This window comes from Stegastes partitus, unplaced genomic scaffold (genome assembly GCF_000690725.1).
Source record: "Stegastes partitus isolate 25-593 unplaced genomic scaffold, Stegastes_partitus-1.0.2 Scaffold388, whole genome shotgun sequence".
NCBI lineage: Eukaryota > Metazoa > Chordata > Actinopteri > Pomacentridae > Stegastes > Stegastes partitus.
Window position 1 is genome coordinate 175536 of NW_007578119.1, and position 15381 is coordinate 190916.

The 15381-nt window shown below is 40.1% G+C and overlaps 1 protein-coding gene across 3 annotated transcripts in view; it reads right to left on the minus strand.

The window, feature by feature from the left end:
• Positions 1-15381, minus strand: part of LOC103359667 (golgin subfamily B member 1-like) — a 44204-nt gene that overhangs the window by 18743 nt on the left and 10080 nt on the right. The window contains exons 8-19 of one of the 3 annotated variants that reach the window (XM_008285132.1): positions 15202-15324; positions 14372-14485; positions 13917-14220; positions 13418-13533; positions 12997-13114; positions 12733-12824; positions 12484-12634; positions 5663-5769; positions 3508-3631; positions 2146-2279; positions 1910-1957; positions 1488-1597 (exon numbers count right to left, since the gene is read on the minus strand). In XM_008285132.1, coding sequence (XP_008283354.1) covers positions 1488-1597; positions 1910-1957; positions 2146-2279; positions 3508-3631; positions 5663-5769; positions 12484-12634; positions 12733-12824; positions 12997-13114; positions 13418-13533; positions 13917-14220; positions 14372-14485; positions 15202-15324 — 1541 coding nt within the window. Of the gene's footprint in view, positions 1-1487; positions 1598-1909; positions 1958-2145; positions 2280-3507; positions 3632-5662; positions 5814-12482; positions 12635-12732; positions 12825-12996; positions 13115-13417; positions 13534-13916; positions 14221-14371; positions 14486-15201; positions 15325-15381 lie in introns of all 3 variants that reach the window. The other 2 variants (XM_008285131.1, XM_008285133.1) reach the window with 2 other exon arrangements.

Here is a 15381-nt window from a genome sequence, read left to right on the forward strand (position 1 = left end):
GGTTATTTTAGTTGTGGTCTAATGGTTTGGCGCAACAAAATCCACTTGAATACTAGTAATAAAAATAATCCCAATATGCCTCTTTTCACGTGCACTAAAATGTGTTTTTTGATAAAAACAGAAATTGGTGGTTTGATATTTATTGGCTGAAATTTACTGTGCAGATTGTTTTGATGGTGGCATTTCAAGAACTGGCGAGGATCTACATACAGAAATACTAAAGAAAGCCAAGGAATTTTGGTAACGCTATAGCAAAGCAGTGCTGAGACGCGCTTCATGCTTGGTTCTCATGCACGTCATTGCCAGAATACATTTGGTGTTTGCTGGTCTAACAGTTAAAGCGTATACCACATCGTGTAATTGTGTAGTGTAGTGATTCTTGGGCACGAACACATGTATGTGAACACATGTATGTCAACCAAAAAGTTCAGAGTCCGAGCCTATAAAATGCAAAAAATGCACCTCATTTGGTTGCTGTCTCCTTTAAATAAGTCTCTTTGTGCACCGACATACATCATTCTGGTTCAATCAAACTATATGCTTTCCAAACACTATGTGCTGTGTCAAAACGGAGACTCTTCAATTTGAATTTCATTTTCTGGAAAGAGGAGGAAGTTGCCAGGAGCTAAATCTGGTGAGTAGCGCAGGTGGAGAACAAGGCGCAACATTTTAGCGTTTTCAAAGTGCTAGCATGATGGTACGTGCCATTGTTCAGGTCGTTTGCACTAAATGTTCTTCTTCCTCAGCGTTAACAGTCAAACTCTTACAGTCAAACTCATGTACAAGTTCTAGGTCCATGACAACATGTACACTTGCAAGTGGCCAGAATTGGACTTCCAGCACTGGAAGCAGTGTATTAATGCACAAAGAGAATACTTCGAAGTGGCCAGCAGCCAAATTTAAATCGGGTATTCTGTTCAGAAATGCAAGTAAATAACTATCATTTGACATCTTTCTCAAGCAATAATAATGTGCTTTACTATTTTTCCTTTTTTTTTTTTTTTTTTTTTAGCTCTGTCAAACAAATCTAGACGATATGATGCATTTTGTTGTCTCGATTGCTCGAGGTGTTGTCATAAACAGGCTCAGCTGCTACAGTTAGTTGAGATAAAGTTTATATTGTCAAAACGCAATGCTTTTTTTCTTTTTTTTTTTTTTTTTTTGAAAACAGTATATTTGAAAATTCATGGATAAAAATAATAATTATATTCTAGGAGTAAAAATATCATTTTGGTTAAAGAGCTTCTACATACTAGTGTCTTAACCATTACAGAAACATAAAAAAATGCTTTGGTAATTACCGATGCTGTTAATATAGGAAACCTTACACTGGGTGGTGGTCCAATAAATTTGTTAAGCACTCTATGTTGTAAGAACCAGGACATAAACCTTCATAGAAAACAGTTGCTTCATTATTTTGTACTTGAGGAAAAAATTTATTGCAGTTTTAAGTCCAAAAGCTAAATGCACTTGAATTAATAGCTCACCCTTTGAGCTGTTCGTTCAAACTGCTAACCAGCAGCTGATGCTTTTCTGCCTCTCTGCTCTGTTGGGTTCTCACACTGGCCAGTTGGCTCTGCAGTTTCTCTGACTCGTTCTGTAGTGGCAGAAAAAGAAACATCAATATGCAAAGATTAAAATCTTAAAATCATCGGACAAACACACTTGCACCGCACACGGACATGGACGACAGCAGACCCGCCGCGTGTTTTCACCACTCGTGAGATAAAAATGAACTTCAATATTCAGCGTTCATTTAAGTTAGAAAGATGAGCAGTGATTTACGACACCCAGTGAGTCTGCGACAGAACACTGTGCTTTATTCGAGGTTAAACAAGCACACCACACCATTAGCTGTCACCGCCAGAGGTGCCCTCCAGCGCACACGTACATGAACGACCCAACACACCTGAGAGACCCAACATGGCAGCTCATCTTCATCTACATCAAACGTCACCTGTGTTAGAAGGGTTTGTTACAAAATCCCAGTCCTTCGGGGGGAAACATGCAATTCACTCATCGTTTACTCATCAGTAGGTAAGTTACATCGTCAGTGTTTAAGACCATATTTGACAGGACAAGTGCTGCTTTGAGTTAACCCTGGAGCTACTACGTACTGTGTGTTGTTATGTACATTGCAGCTACCTGTAATGACTCTATGCGTGCTTGCAGCTGCAGTCGGTCCTCCAGGTCTTGGCAGCGCTCCTCCAGGCTCAGTATCTGCTCCTGCAGCTGGTTCCTTTCCAGCTCCAGCTCCTCCACAACAGACCGCAAACCATCTGGAACCACCAGACAAGAGAATAAGTACCCTCATATCGGGTTACGTGAACAAATAAAAGCTAGTCACAAAAAAAGCCACGAGAGAGAGAGAGGAGCAACCAGCTATAATAGGTCACAGTTCTACAGTTTACATTTACTAAATTCTGCCAGTTTGCAGACATTTACCATTAAGTCAATTCCTAAACAGATGTTTAAAATTAAAGGTCTTCCAGTAGCTCAAAGGTAATTTAGGACTCATTATGTTTCCGAGTATTGAACAAGCTAATTGTTTGTTTGCAGCTACTTATCTGAAATTTAAACAAATGGCTAAAAAACATGACAGAGATACCGTGGAAAAACTAAATTCAAAATCTAAGGTCATTCTGTGGAAGGCCTTGATTGCAGAATGTAAGAAGTCTGGGGGAAAAAAAACATCTCTCATGAGCTAATTAAACAAGTATTCACTGGCAGATTAACTAATTAAAGGACAGGCTTAAAAATGCAGTTCAAATTCACAAACAACCAAAAATGACACCAGTTTTTTCTCTCTTTACTCCCCAATTATAATTTAGATTCTTGTGTATTTTTTGTGTTCATTTACCTTTTTTTCAGATAATTCCTGGTGTATTTTTTGGCTTTACAAGACAGGATGGGAAGAAAAGAAGAAAATGGAGCGGAGCATGCAAACAATGAGAAATAAAAATAAAACAAAACTTACCACAGATGGGGAGCATCTTGCCACCTACGTTTACATGATCTCACGAGAGTTCAGTGCATTCAGGGGACGAATCCCAACAAACACTAGCCAGCTCAACCAGCATGCACATGTCCAAAATAAACACTGTAAACTGATGAATACGATGAGCAAAATGTGAATGTGTAACTCTGAGGATTGTGTCAATTGTCCCAGAGTTGTTTTAAATAAATTAGAGATGAGCTTAAATTTAGCTTGCAACATTTTGACCCACGTTACAATGAAAGCAAGCTGAACCAAGCTAATCCTTGTAGTAAATAAACTACAGTAACCCAATATAGGTAAGCCAGTTCTGACATTTAGAATATTGGCAGGTTAGATGAAACCAAAAAAAGACAAAACCAACCAACAGCCACAATCCAACACTCAATAAAAATAAGTTTGGAGTGTTATGGTGAAAACGACAAAATAACCCAAAGAAAGCTCAAGTTTCCCAAAGTAATGTGCAGATGACTGTGTGCATGCCAGTGTAAACTGTCCAGCGGGTCTCACACCTGTGTCAGGAGTACTGTACTCGGGCCACCAACCTCCCATGTTCTCGCCCTCCATCGGGGTCGTGCTCTCCGAGGTGCTCCGAGGGTCCTGGAACGAGGCCTGGCTGTCAAACTCAAAGTCCTCCTGCAAGTGGCAGAAATTGTATCATAGCAGGGCTATGAATGTTTTGCATCTTTTATTAAAACAACACACGTTACCGTTACTTGTCAGTAATGGGAGGCAGATTGTCTTTTCTTTTCTTTGGAATAATCCAGGTTAGCATTTATCGCCTGCTTCCAGCTCAATCAGCAGGTCTGCATTGTCCAGGCTACACACTTGATACCTTGGTTGATGTGCTCTCAATGTTACTTTCATAAGGAGAGAAGCGTTACATCAATAGCTTACCATGGATAAATTTGAATGTACTTCATTTGATAACGAATATACAAGTTTACATAATTCCAATATGAAGATGAAACTGATGTACTGAGTTTAAAGCAATTGCTGATTTTCAGCTCGAGCTCCTCGTTGGGCTTTTAAATACACAATAAAATCTAAATATAAAGCATTCATTCTTTTAAAAAAACTAACAAACAAAGAAAAACAAACACTACACTCTACATATGGCTGTAAAATAAAAATTATTTCTGGCAGCAGGAGACTCTGCGTTCACAACCTAATGCAGACTGTTAGATCAAACTTTTTTAATTAATACTCTGAGTCAGCAAACTGGCCCACACCGTGTCAAAGAAGTTGTCAGTGTAGCTGCATTTTTCTCATATAGATGGCCAGAAAGTCCAGTTTAAACTTTGCAAACAGCAGTTTGCACATAACTGTTCTACAAACCAACATAGCAGATCATCTAACAATCATCCAACAGCAGCTAACTTGTCCGTGTTATATTTCTTAGGAGTCCACACAGAGCCCTCTGCACACATCTGCATGCAGCCCTAAAGGGCGACAGTGTTCATGTAAGACAGCAGTGTGTATGAGCAGAGTATGTACATACAACCTACTGCCAATGCACGCAACTTCCATGGACTAGAAAAGTAGCTACAAATACGCGTCTGTGGTGCAGCTATCTGCAAAAGGCTATAATTCTATCTTAAGAAGCCTTGACAAAGATTTTCTTTGGCTAAAAACAGCTTAACAAAGTTCCATTATTAACTCATATGAAAAGAGGCATCCGTCCTCTCAGCTTTCACAAAGACAGAAAACTACTCAACCATTCCTTTAATAAGAGTGTCTCCTCTCAGCACAAGCAATCAGTGTCTTGTTGAGCTTTGTCACGATTAAATAAATGAAAATTTCTATGAGCCTCTTCAAAAAGACAAACTCAATTTGCTCTCCCTTTTTCAACATTTGTAATTCTGGGGAACATATCAGTTCTTATTGGAGTAAGTGTTTATTTCTTCTCCAAGAAAAGAAAAAAAAAGATTCTAAAGTACAACTTGATTATGCATCTGTGGCTTTTTAGAGAAAAAAAAAAAAAGGTACTATAAGTCTATGCAGAGTTACCAAACCAGGATTTAAACACAAAGGAACTCAGTCACAGCAGTATCAGTAGGTTTTATCAGGTTTTGTTCAACCTGGCTGTGGAACTGTTTCCAAAAAGTCTGCGTAGATTCTAAGTCATCCAGGTCATTGTAACCCAGGGAGCTTCAGTAGAAAGCAACTGGACTTCTCTCTTAGGTTCTTGACAACGTTTTCACCTCTCATCCAAGAGGCTAAAGAAGCCTGTTAGCTGAGAAGTGTAACATTCTCAAGAAACTAACAGAAAGTCCAGTTACTTTTTTGTGGTTTCCACAAAGTTTTAATGACTGGATTGAAATTTAGAACTTAATATTTTAATATGTAAATTGGTGAATCATTTTGATGATGACACACAGTCCAGCAATAAAACTGTCCCTCACAAGGTTTCGTGTAGGCAAAAGGGAAATTACTCGACCTGAGTTTGTTCCATGATTTCATCTAAATTGTGATTATTTCATGAACCACAATTTCCAAGCTTTTGCAAACAATGGCTGCTTGGCTGAAGTGAAGTTTTGCAGCTGGCATATCTGAATAAGATATTGCTGTTTGTTGTCTTAACCAAATTTAGAAATCACAACACACAGCAAATGTCTGGAGGCATGCTGGTTTAACCATGGCACAGCCACAGCGATGTCCACCTACCTGCAGGCTCCGCTGGGCCGGAGCTGCCAGCTTCTTGACCCTGTGATGGCCGAGCCCCCGAGATTGAGCCAACTCCTCCTCCAACTCCTGCTGCCGAGTGGCCAGTGCTGGATCGGAGCAGCCAGGAAAGAACCAGTCATCCTCAATCAGTTTTGTGCCACAGGGAAACGGGAAGGATTGAGGACGTATTTATGGATGGGAGGCGGGTATGAGGTGGAGTGGACAGATTTATGGCAGAGTGGTAGAAGATATTCGTTTTGAAGACAGGATGACAGAGATGGAGAAGAGATAAGGAGCATGATGGCACAAATGGTGCTGGTGGAGGTGAGGAGGCACTTTTCAACACTACAAATATACTTCTTTTGTTTCTTAACATAAAAAACAGCTTAATCCAACAGTGGAGGCAACAAGACAGATAGTGAGACTGCAAGAGAAGCGTGGAGACTAAGAGAATCAAGGACGGACAAAACAGAGTTACTCAAACTTCAGGTTCGGTATGTGTTTGTGTATTTGCATCAGATACGAGGACCTGAGAGACAATTTAAAAGCAACATTCTGGTCAGAGCCATGCACACCTAATTTACATAGCAAGGGAAAACAGCATTCAAACATGTGGGAGACAGCGAGTGAAAGTGGCTGTGGGAGGAAGGACAGAGCCCATTTCTCATGAGTCACATTTAAAGCCAATGTTTCATCGCTGTGTCTACAGACAGACGCTTAGAGGAACACCAGACAGGTGCAGATCTGAGGGGGATTCTCCATGTTTTTGCTCAGATTTTTTTCAATTTTTGTTTTGATTCAGCAGTACAGGATGCAAGCAGGGCAATGTCAAACTGATTAGAACAAAACATGTTCCCATCTGTTTTGTGACCGACAGGCTGATTTTGGTGTGTAAGGGGAGGGAGAGGGAGGAAGGGGCAGCTCAAAGCAAAGGGTGGGGCAGAAAAAGAAAAGGAGCGTTAAGCAGTGGTCAGTGTGGATTCAGCGTACAAGCAGGATGAAGCAAAGAGGGACTATAATGCATATAATGTCGAACATGAATCAGGACTGTCTGCAACCGTCTGCACTAACTATGCTGATTCTACAGTAGGTCTGCTTCATACTTAAATACAAAAAGTTAGTTCTTAGCTGTAATTAATAAAACTTGCTGGTTGCCTGTTGTTTTCTATGTGTATGCCTGAAAATTCAATGCAGCCAAAGTGTCTCATACAAGATCCTACAAACCCAAAGCATACAGCTTATTCATGCTTTCACAAAGTAAGATCATATGTTTAACATGGAGGGAAATGCATGCATTTTCCCCAAAGTGACTGGGAATAACTTTGCAGCCCTTAGACTTAACTATCTATCAAATAGCTTTAGCTCTCCATGATATAATTAAGGCTGTAGTGTCCAAGTCAAGTGGTCGATCGGTTGATATGCTCTCATCCAACCAAATTCGGTTGGAACAGCAGCATTCATTGATCCATTATTTTTGGCAGCTGGAGGAACAGACTACCAGTAAACATCCCCACGTTTTCACAACTTTGATCCTACATAATGGAGACGGCTAGGTTGAAGCCAGTGCTACACTTTCCATGTCTGTAAGTACATAAGGGTCAGCATGACATAAAAATCATTATCCACTTAAGTGTACTACTCCGCCCAAAACTGCTGTCCACAAGGCGACTGCACAACAAGGGCATTAGTTGTTGTGTGGAATACACAGATGCTCTTCTACTGCACATGTATGGAACACAGTCCTCCAACTGGACTGGAAAAGTAGCATGAAAGCAACAACTATGTGTCCATGGTGTTCACAGTTCCAGCTGCCAGACATAAACAAGGATTAAGGCCAGTCTTATGCTTTCGGTGTCTAGGAGGACAGTAAAGTTCATCAGCGATACACTTCAAGAGCAGTGGTGAAAGTGCCAAATATGGAAAAATCAGCGTGTTTGGGATGAAGTCCTCCAAATGTACTAGAAAGTAGCACCATGTATCCACGTATGCATGGTGTCAGCAGCTGCCCGTGTGAGTGTACGCAAGGCCTAATCGAGGCTTAACTTATTTAACATTTACACCGACAGAACCAATACTCAAGAGTGCTTCCACTTTGTTCAAACGGATGGACAAAAAGTGGGTTGTAAATTTTGCAAACAGCAGTTTATGTATCCCATGATCAACACTGCAGATGATCTATCATCAATAGTTCTTGTGCTGGTATCTCCAGTTGATAAAGTTCTATTTTCAGAAATCACATGAATGTGGTAAGGTGCACACAGGTCTGCTCTGAGTCTGTTATCATTTTGGTATAAAATAAAGCTGCGTTAGAATTCTTTCAGGACAAGCCTAGAAGTGAGAGCACACTTAGTGTAGTACTGCCCTTTACTTTTTCTATAGATAACTCCCTCGAAGCAATTGATTGAAGAGCAGATCGATTGATTGATAGTCAACCAAGACTTTCTTCGGTTCACTGCAACCCTAAATATATGGATCACTGTAACACAGAAGAGTTCTTATAATCCACATCAGCAGATATTGAGGGCTGCAGCAGCAAAACGGAGAAGCTGAGCGAAGCAGACTTTAAGGTTGGTGGAGTTGATGAGCTGATGAGCTCTAACTTGGATACCATGTGATTGACTGATTCATGCTTCTGCCAACATCACATCAACTTGTGTATCATACAAGACTCTATTCAGCAACAAACAATATTTTCAGGAGCATTAGATGACGACAACAACAACATCAGCAAGTTAGAGTATATGCTTCCCATAGACACAAATTAAAGTACCACAATTACATCAGTGGAAACGATTGATTAGTATCCAAAGGTTAAAAAAAAAAAGAAAAAAAAAAGACGTCTCCCATCAAACTTGGTGGGACTAAAATGTTTTAGGGTTTCTGTCAGTGCTAGAAGAAAAGGTAGTGAAGTGAGACACACGGCTCGATAAAACTCTGGCGACAAATTAACTGCACTTGCCCTTCATAAAACGTGTTAATTACTGTGAGGGTTTTGAGTTGATTTGTGAAGCTTTAGAGTCTCATTATTCACACTAAGCTCATCAATGTCAACCCCACTTCATCGATTCAGTAATTTAACAGTTAGCGGCACACACAGATAATCAAAATCAACAGGCATAATTAATGTAAAAAGGATCATTAGCCATTTTACTTTGAACATGACTTTGGCTTTACTTAACTTGAATTAATGAGGAATATAGTTTGTGCATTACTCTACATTATAGAACAACTAGATGTCCAGATTAATGATTACAATTTCATTGGGTAATCAAAGATTTGAATACATAGATATTGTGTATATAAAGGCACTAAGCTGTCATAAATACTTTCAAAAACCAATCTTTTTTTTTTTTTTAACTTTTATATCCCGATCTTTAAGTCTTAATCTAAAACATGAGCACATCACTTTTTTTTGAGAATGCCTGCATCACTAATGTATAGAAGCACGTTGCTGCCGCACCACAAGGAGAAAAACTGATCAGCATCAGGTTTTTAAATCGTATTTTTCCACATTGTAACAAGACATTTTAAAAATAGTAGGACTAACAAACGTATCACGTCATAACAAGAAACTTTTCTTTTTCTAACAATGAAACCCTTCACATTCTAGCGTGATACCATCCATTATTCTAACATGACACTCAAGTTTGAATGAAGAAACTGCGTGAAAAATGTGCCTCATTTACACAATTTGATTAAGTTCTATTTCACGCTTGAGTTGAAACATGGTGGGATTCTGCTGTTATTGAGCACTGCGGATGTGGTATGCAAGAACAAAGAAAAATGTTCAAATTCATGAGGCGGTAAGGAGGAGGAGTGAATTCTCTGGGGATAGCCTAACATCATTTCTCATTGATCAGCTGGAGGTGCAGTTGACGCTCCATGGATATATGACTTATCACAGTGCCATCCATCACGCTTGCTAGACAGCTTTTCACTGCAGAAACTCAGCGTGAGGTGGTATACATTTTACAGGAACAACTCCTCAATCAGCCCTTTTAGCCGTTCTGTTTACAGGCTTTATAGTATTCAACAGCTTCAAACACAGAGGAGTTTTTCAGTGCTGATCAGGTGCACCAACCCTAAAGTAGGTACTTTTTCTCCATTGAAAACGGCCCTGAAAGAGGTTCTCGGATGCAATTCTTGACATCAGAGCAGGTACAAAGTTTCAGGCCACCAAAAATGACCTGCAGTGGAAAATTACCAAATAACAGCAGAATCTGGCCCTGTTAAAGTCCTTAAAGTAGGAGTGAGTCATGTAAATGATCAATTTATCTGTTCTTGTTCAAGTTATCACATCATAAAGCGAACATAATAAATAGTACAGAATTATAACAAGACAAGTTTTTTTTCATAATGTGATAAGTTTGTATGCTGTTAAAAACATCTTGTTATAAGAACAAAGTTCTCACGTTATAACATGACAGTGATCCATTTATCTTTTGCTGATGTGGCAGTAGTAATACAGCTTCTTATTTAATAATAAAAGAATACTCTATGAATGATGTTTCATGCTCCTATTCTGCACCTTCAGCATTATTAGCCTGTAAAGAAAGATGGGTGTGTTGCAGTCGATGCCACATGAAGAAACCCTGTCAGTCTCATAGCTCTGAGGAGTTATGCACATTAGTCCTCTTCCCAGAATTATCTCACCACAGAAGAAAGACAGCAGTGTTGTTTGATTATATTTGATACCAGGATATTATTGTTGGTGGTGTGTTCTAAATTATTTCAGCAATGGCCACACCAGAAATCAAAGGACAGTAAGTAGAAACAAGAGGAGAGAGGAAAGGAAAGGGGTAAAGGAATGGAAAAGAAGACGGAAGGAGAGGGGAAGAACGGAGAAACAAAATGGCAGACTCTAAAGTGCATCCTGCTACTGTACTGCCGGCAGCTCACCCCCAGCAAGAAGGCAAACATTGAGGGGAATTGCAGGCAGTACAGCGAGCAGGAGCTGCACTGGAGGTTTGGAGGAGCCTGCATGCACAAAACTGATGGGAAACTGTTCTGTGTGGCTGCTCCCATCCCTGGAGCAGGGGCTGGAGAGGGAGAGTGGGGGAGTAACGGAGGTCCACGAGATGGGAGGCAGCACAGAGTAAGCCAAATCTCGTAATGACAACGGTGAGGACAGGGGAAAAATAAAGAAATAAATGTTCAGTCAGACAACAGAGGACAAGTGGCAAACAGTCAAACATAAACTCTGAATCTCTCTGAGTTGGATGGTGCTGCAGCTAATGAAAAATTTACTTACATTTAGTTACCATCTCAAGAGGTAATTTACTAAGTTGTACTGTCTGAATATTAGAATTATCTCTGTGTATAGAGCAATGGCAGCAGAAACTACAAGCTGTTAATGTTTATGAAGCTGAATTTGTAGCCCTAACACTGCTTCAACAAGAAATGAACAATAGACCCTTAAAAAGGTGTCATTTACTGCAGGACTTTTGCATTGTTTCAGCTAGATGCACCTAATAAACTGGCCTCAGTGACAACATACTAATGCCAAACAGCCAAACTCCCATCTTACAAAGCATTTTCAAGGTAATCTTAGATTGACAAGCTCGTAGTCAAGTACAGAGAAATGTCACTAAGAATGAGGGTGCTGGGGATTTGTTGCACTGTTATTTTGTGTAAAGGCTCAAAACATGTGTCAGCAAGAAATGCAGCATTCTCCCTAAAAGATACAAAACAGTGATTGTGTAGGACTTATTTCTTATTTATGCATGTAGCCTTGACCTTAATAAGGCTTTATAAATACTTTATATAAGAAGGAAATCCAACTCTGGAGTGAAAATAAAAATAAACAAGTGCATTAAATGTGCATGAAGCTCTGTCATTTTAAATTGCTGGAACTCAAAGCTGTCCATGTCTAAGTTGCAAAGCTTACTTACTCAGTGTGACATTCTGGTAAATTTTAAACACAGTAATGGAGAGCAGAGGCATAGTAATGACAGAATAGGTTGAGCCACCACCACGACAGCTACCGCTCTGTTAGTATGTATTGGGGAGAACCCCTGAGTTCAGTATTTACGTTAATAAATAAACAGACAAATAAATAGTCAAAAATGTAGACAGTTGTATAATCTGTTTTAATGAGAAACTTTTGAGGGCTGTAATTAACACTAAATTATTTTATTTAATATATGCTTAAACTGCCTACCGTTTTAGAAGGACTTAATACGTATTCTGGTTAAATTCAAAGAGTGTAATGCTGACTTAGAGGGTTGGGTTAGTAGTTAAAGTGCACTGTATTAAAGAAAACATTGTAATAGGGTTTTTAATCACATACGGGTTACGTCATAGCATTTTTCATATAAATTAAACTCACTGAGAATCTGTGCTTTACACTCTATAAGGATTTTTTAAGCAGATTAGATGTGCATGAGACACGTGAAAAAAAAAAATCTATAAAATATAAACAGCAGACTACGCTTTAGGGTTGGGCGACTGGACACAGGCATGCCATTGGCTGCTAAATACATTCATGACTTCTTAGGGTGATTTTTGTCATTTAATTTTGCTTATTTAAGAGTCTTCCTCCTTGAGACAACATAAATGTTGATATTGTGGCAGGCCGCAACAATTAAATGAAATGCATGTTAAACAGTGATTGACCACTTTGGACGACACCTCTGAGAATACATCAAGAGTCGCTGCTTGTTGAACTGATGGTGGCTGGTTGAAATTGTTAACAAATCGCCCAACCCTTGGCTTTTCACTGAATTCTGACCATGACCCACCGATTAACATTTTGACTTCAGCTTCATTCGGTCAATTTTCCATCTACAACAGTGAGTCTCATCCTCCAGCAGTGACCTTACCCTCTCTTTCCTCCTCCATGTGGCTGATGCGGAGCACCATGGCGGCCTTCTCCTCCCTGGCCCGGTCCCTGGCACTGACTGCCTCGGCCACCATCTCCTGCCACTCCAGCACCTGGCTCTGAGTGTCATCGGCACTGCCCGACTCACTGGCCTGCAGTCGGAGGGAGCACAAAGGGACCTACAGTGAGCATGTGTCATTAAATGTACACCAGAAGCAGGAGGTTTTAGGGAAGAGCCTGGATCTTTAACCTGAGAAGCAGCCCTCTTGGTGAACTGCTCCAGGTCGGCCTGCAGCGTCCTCTGTTGCTCCTCGTACACCACCAGCTTAGCCTCCAGCATTTCTAGCAGAAAACACCAAACACCCATGTGAGTTTTGGCATCAAAGCGAACAAGGTTTAACTATAATGTTATTGTATTTCACTTACAGCGGTGGAGCAACATTATGAAGAAAATATGGTGTGCTGGTGTTTATACAACACTTACAATTAAGCACTTGAAATTAGACTTTAGTACCATTCTTTGCTTTAAGCTCCTCATATTGCTCCACCTTCCAGAGGTTTTCCTCCCTCTCCTCCTCCAGTGCTGTGATACGACTCCGCAGGGCAGTCAGGTCTGGTGGGGCAACTCCAGCCTGAAGAGAACAAGGTAAAAACATCCTTTTAATTACCTTTGTTTAAAAAAAAAAAAAACTTAGCTGGCTGACTGTAAAAGAACTTCTTCCTGCATTTTTATGGCATGCTACAGAAATAAAAAATAGCGAAGTTTCTTTGTAAAAAAAAAAAAAAAACTGATGGAAAAGGAAGACTGATAAAGTGACAGATGCCACATCAGCTTCACATCCAACCAGCAGAGGACACTAGCTATTTCAGTGTCAAAACAAACAACAGAAAATGTCTAGAAAGGACGATAACAATGTACAATTTAGACATCTCACCTGGCTTTTCTTTAACTCTTCCTCCAGCTGTCTGATTCGAGATTTAGACCAGGCTTTCATTTTTAAAAACTTGGCCTCGGATCTGCTGGCTTCGTCTGTTTTTTGCTTTGCTTGAGCTGCAAAAACAAGGAGAGAGAAAGCGTGAATGATGAGCTGAATGAAATAGCGATATTCAAGGCTGCGGGTCGATAAGCACAATCTCTGCAGACAGACATTGCAAATATCATTATTTAAATCAGGGAATATGTGGGTGGGTGTGTGTGTGGGTGAAAAGTGTGTTCTAGAAGTTAAACACTAACTCAAAACCAAATGTTTTGATGCATTGGGGAATAAAATCTGAGAAAAATCTGTTATAAAATGATTTGTATGAATGTGGGTAAATTTTAAATTAATTTTTCACTTTACAGGCCAAAAAAAATCCATTCAGCCAGGGTGAAGTAAATTGGACTGCTGCCCACTTCTTCTGGTCAAACTGAATAACCAACATAAAAACACCAACCTTCCAGCTCTGCTATCCTCTGGATGGAGGCTGAATCAGTGGGCACGTTTCCACTTCCTGCGGCCTCCTGACTGGCAGGCGGTGCTGCCACCGAGGCTTTCCTCATCTCCTCCAGCTGCCTCAGGAGATCCTGCTGGGTTTGGTCCATCTGTGCTTGATGCTGCTCAGTGATTCGCTTCACCTCCGCCTGTTGCTTCTCCATCAGGTCGCGAAGTTGTGCTCGCATCACGTGCTTCTCTGCCTCCATCTTGGATTCAAGGCTCTCTCTTTCTACCTGTAGCCGTCGCAGACGCTCTGTGAGCTCCTGTGCAGAGAGAGTGGAGGGAAGAGTTTAATTTGACTTTTTATTTGAAGAGAGGTTAAAAACTGGCCTCTGAACAGCAAGGGAGAATACTTTATATAGGTTTTATTAAAGGTCAAGGTGCAAAGTAGAATGACAGGAGGTCTCTGCTGACCTTTATCTGCTGGTCCCTGCCATCCACCTCTCCCTGGAGAACATCGATGACCTGGGTCTTACCCAGCAGCACCTCCTCCTTCTCATGAAGCTTCTGTTTTAGAGCCTTCAGAAGCTGAGCAGGAGAAAAATGGGACATCACATAAACAACAGAATAGCTTTGAATAAAACTCTTGGCCTGCTGCCTGGGGCTCAACACAACTTCACAAATAATATCAAATAGCACATAAATTTGCATATTTATTTTTCTTCTGTTTCTTCTAGTCTATTAATTTGATGTTAATGTTTTTACACTGCTTTTCTCCCTCGTTAAACATTTAACTACTCGCAAGCCAAAACCTGCTGCACATTATCTATGAAAGGAAAAAAAAAAACTAAATGACACAATATATCCCAGTCAGAAACTGTAAAAACACAAAGCATCATTGGACTTTTAACTTTACGTCAGTCTTTGAATTTATCCTATGTGACATGCAGTTCCATGGGAAAAAATAACCAAACCTGAGCTTAAAATTGTATTTCATCAAAACAACATAATTGCACGTCTCATTTTAAAATTCACCAAAACTAAACCATTGGCACCAAATTCTCTAAAAGACTAAATATTCTGCACTCTCTGTGTAGGAGGAGTCAACACGAGAGACTGAATCAGTAAAATGAATGCAGCATGGCTCCAAAAAAAATAAAAAGTGTGCTGTTTCCATCGAGGTGCAGGACTTAATACTGCAGTGAAAGAGTTCAGAGGGTTAATGCCGTGTGTAAAGCACTTTGCTCGTCTGTGGGAAGGTATTTTTCAATTTCCTTTGAATAGCGTTTTGTTTTTATCATTACCTGCTCCAGGTCTGCACTGGCATCTGACTTTGCTGCCAGCTTGAAGAGCTCCTGTTCATGCATCTGGTTGATCTCCATCAGCTGGTTATCTTTCTGAATGATGATGTCTTTGAATGTCTGGATCTAAAAACAGATACATGGGGCATCATTAGACATAAATCAGCTATATTTCACATCAAA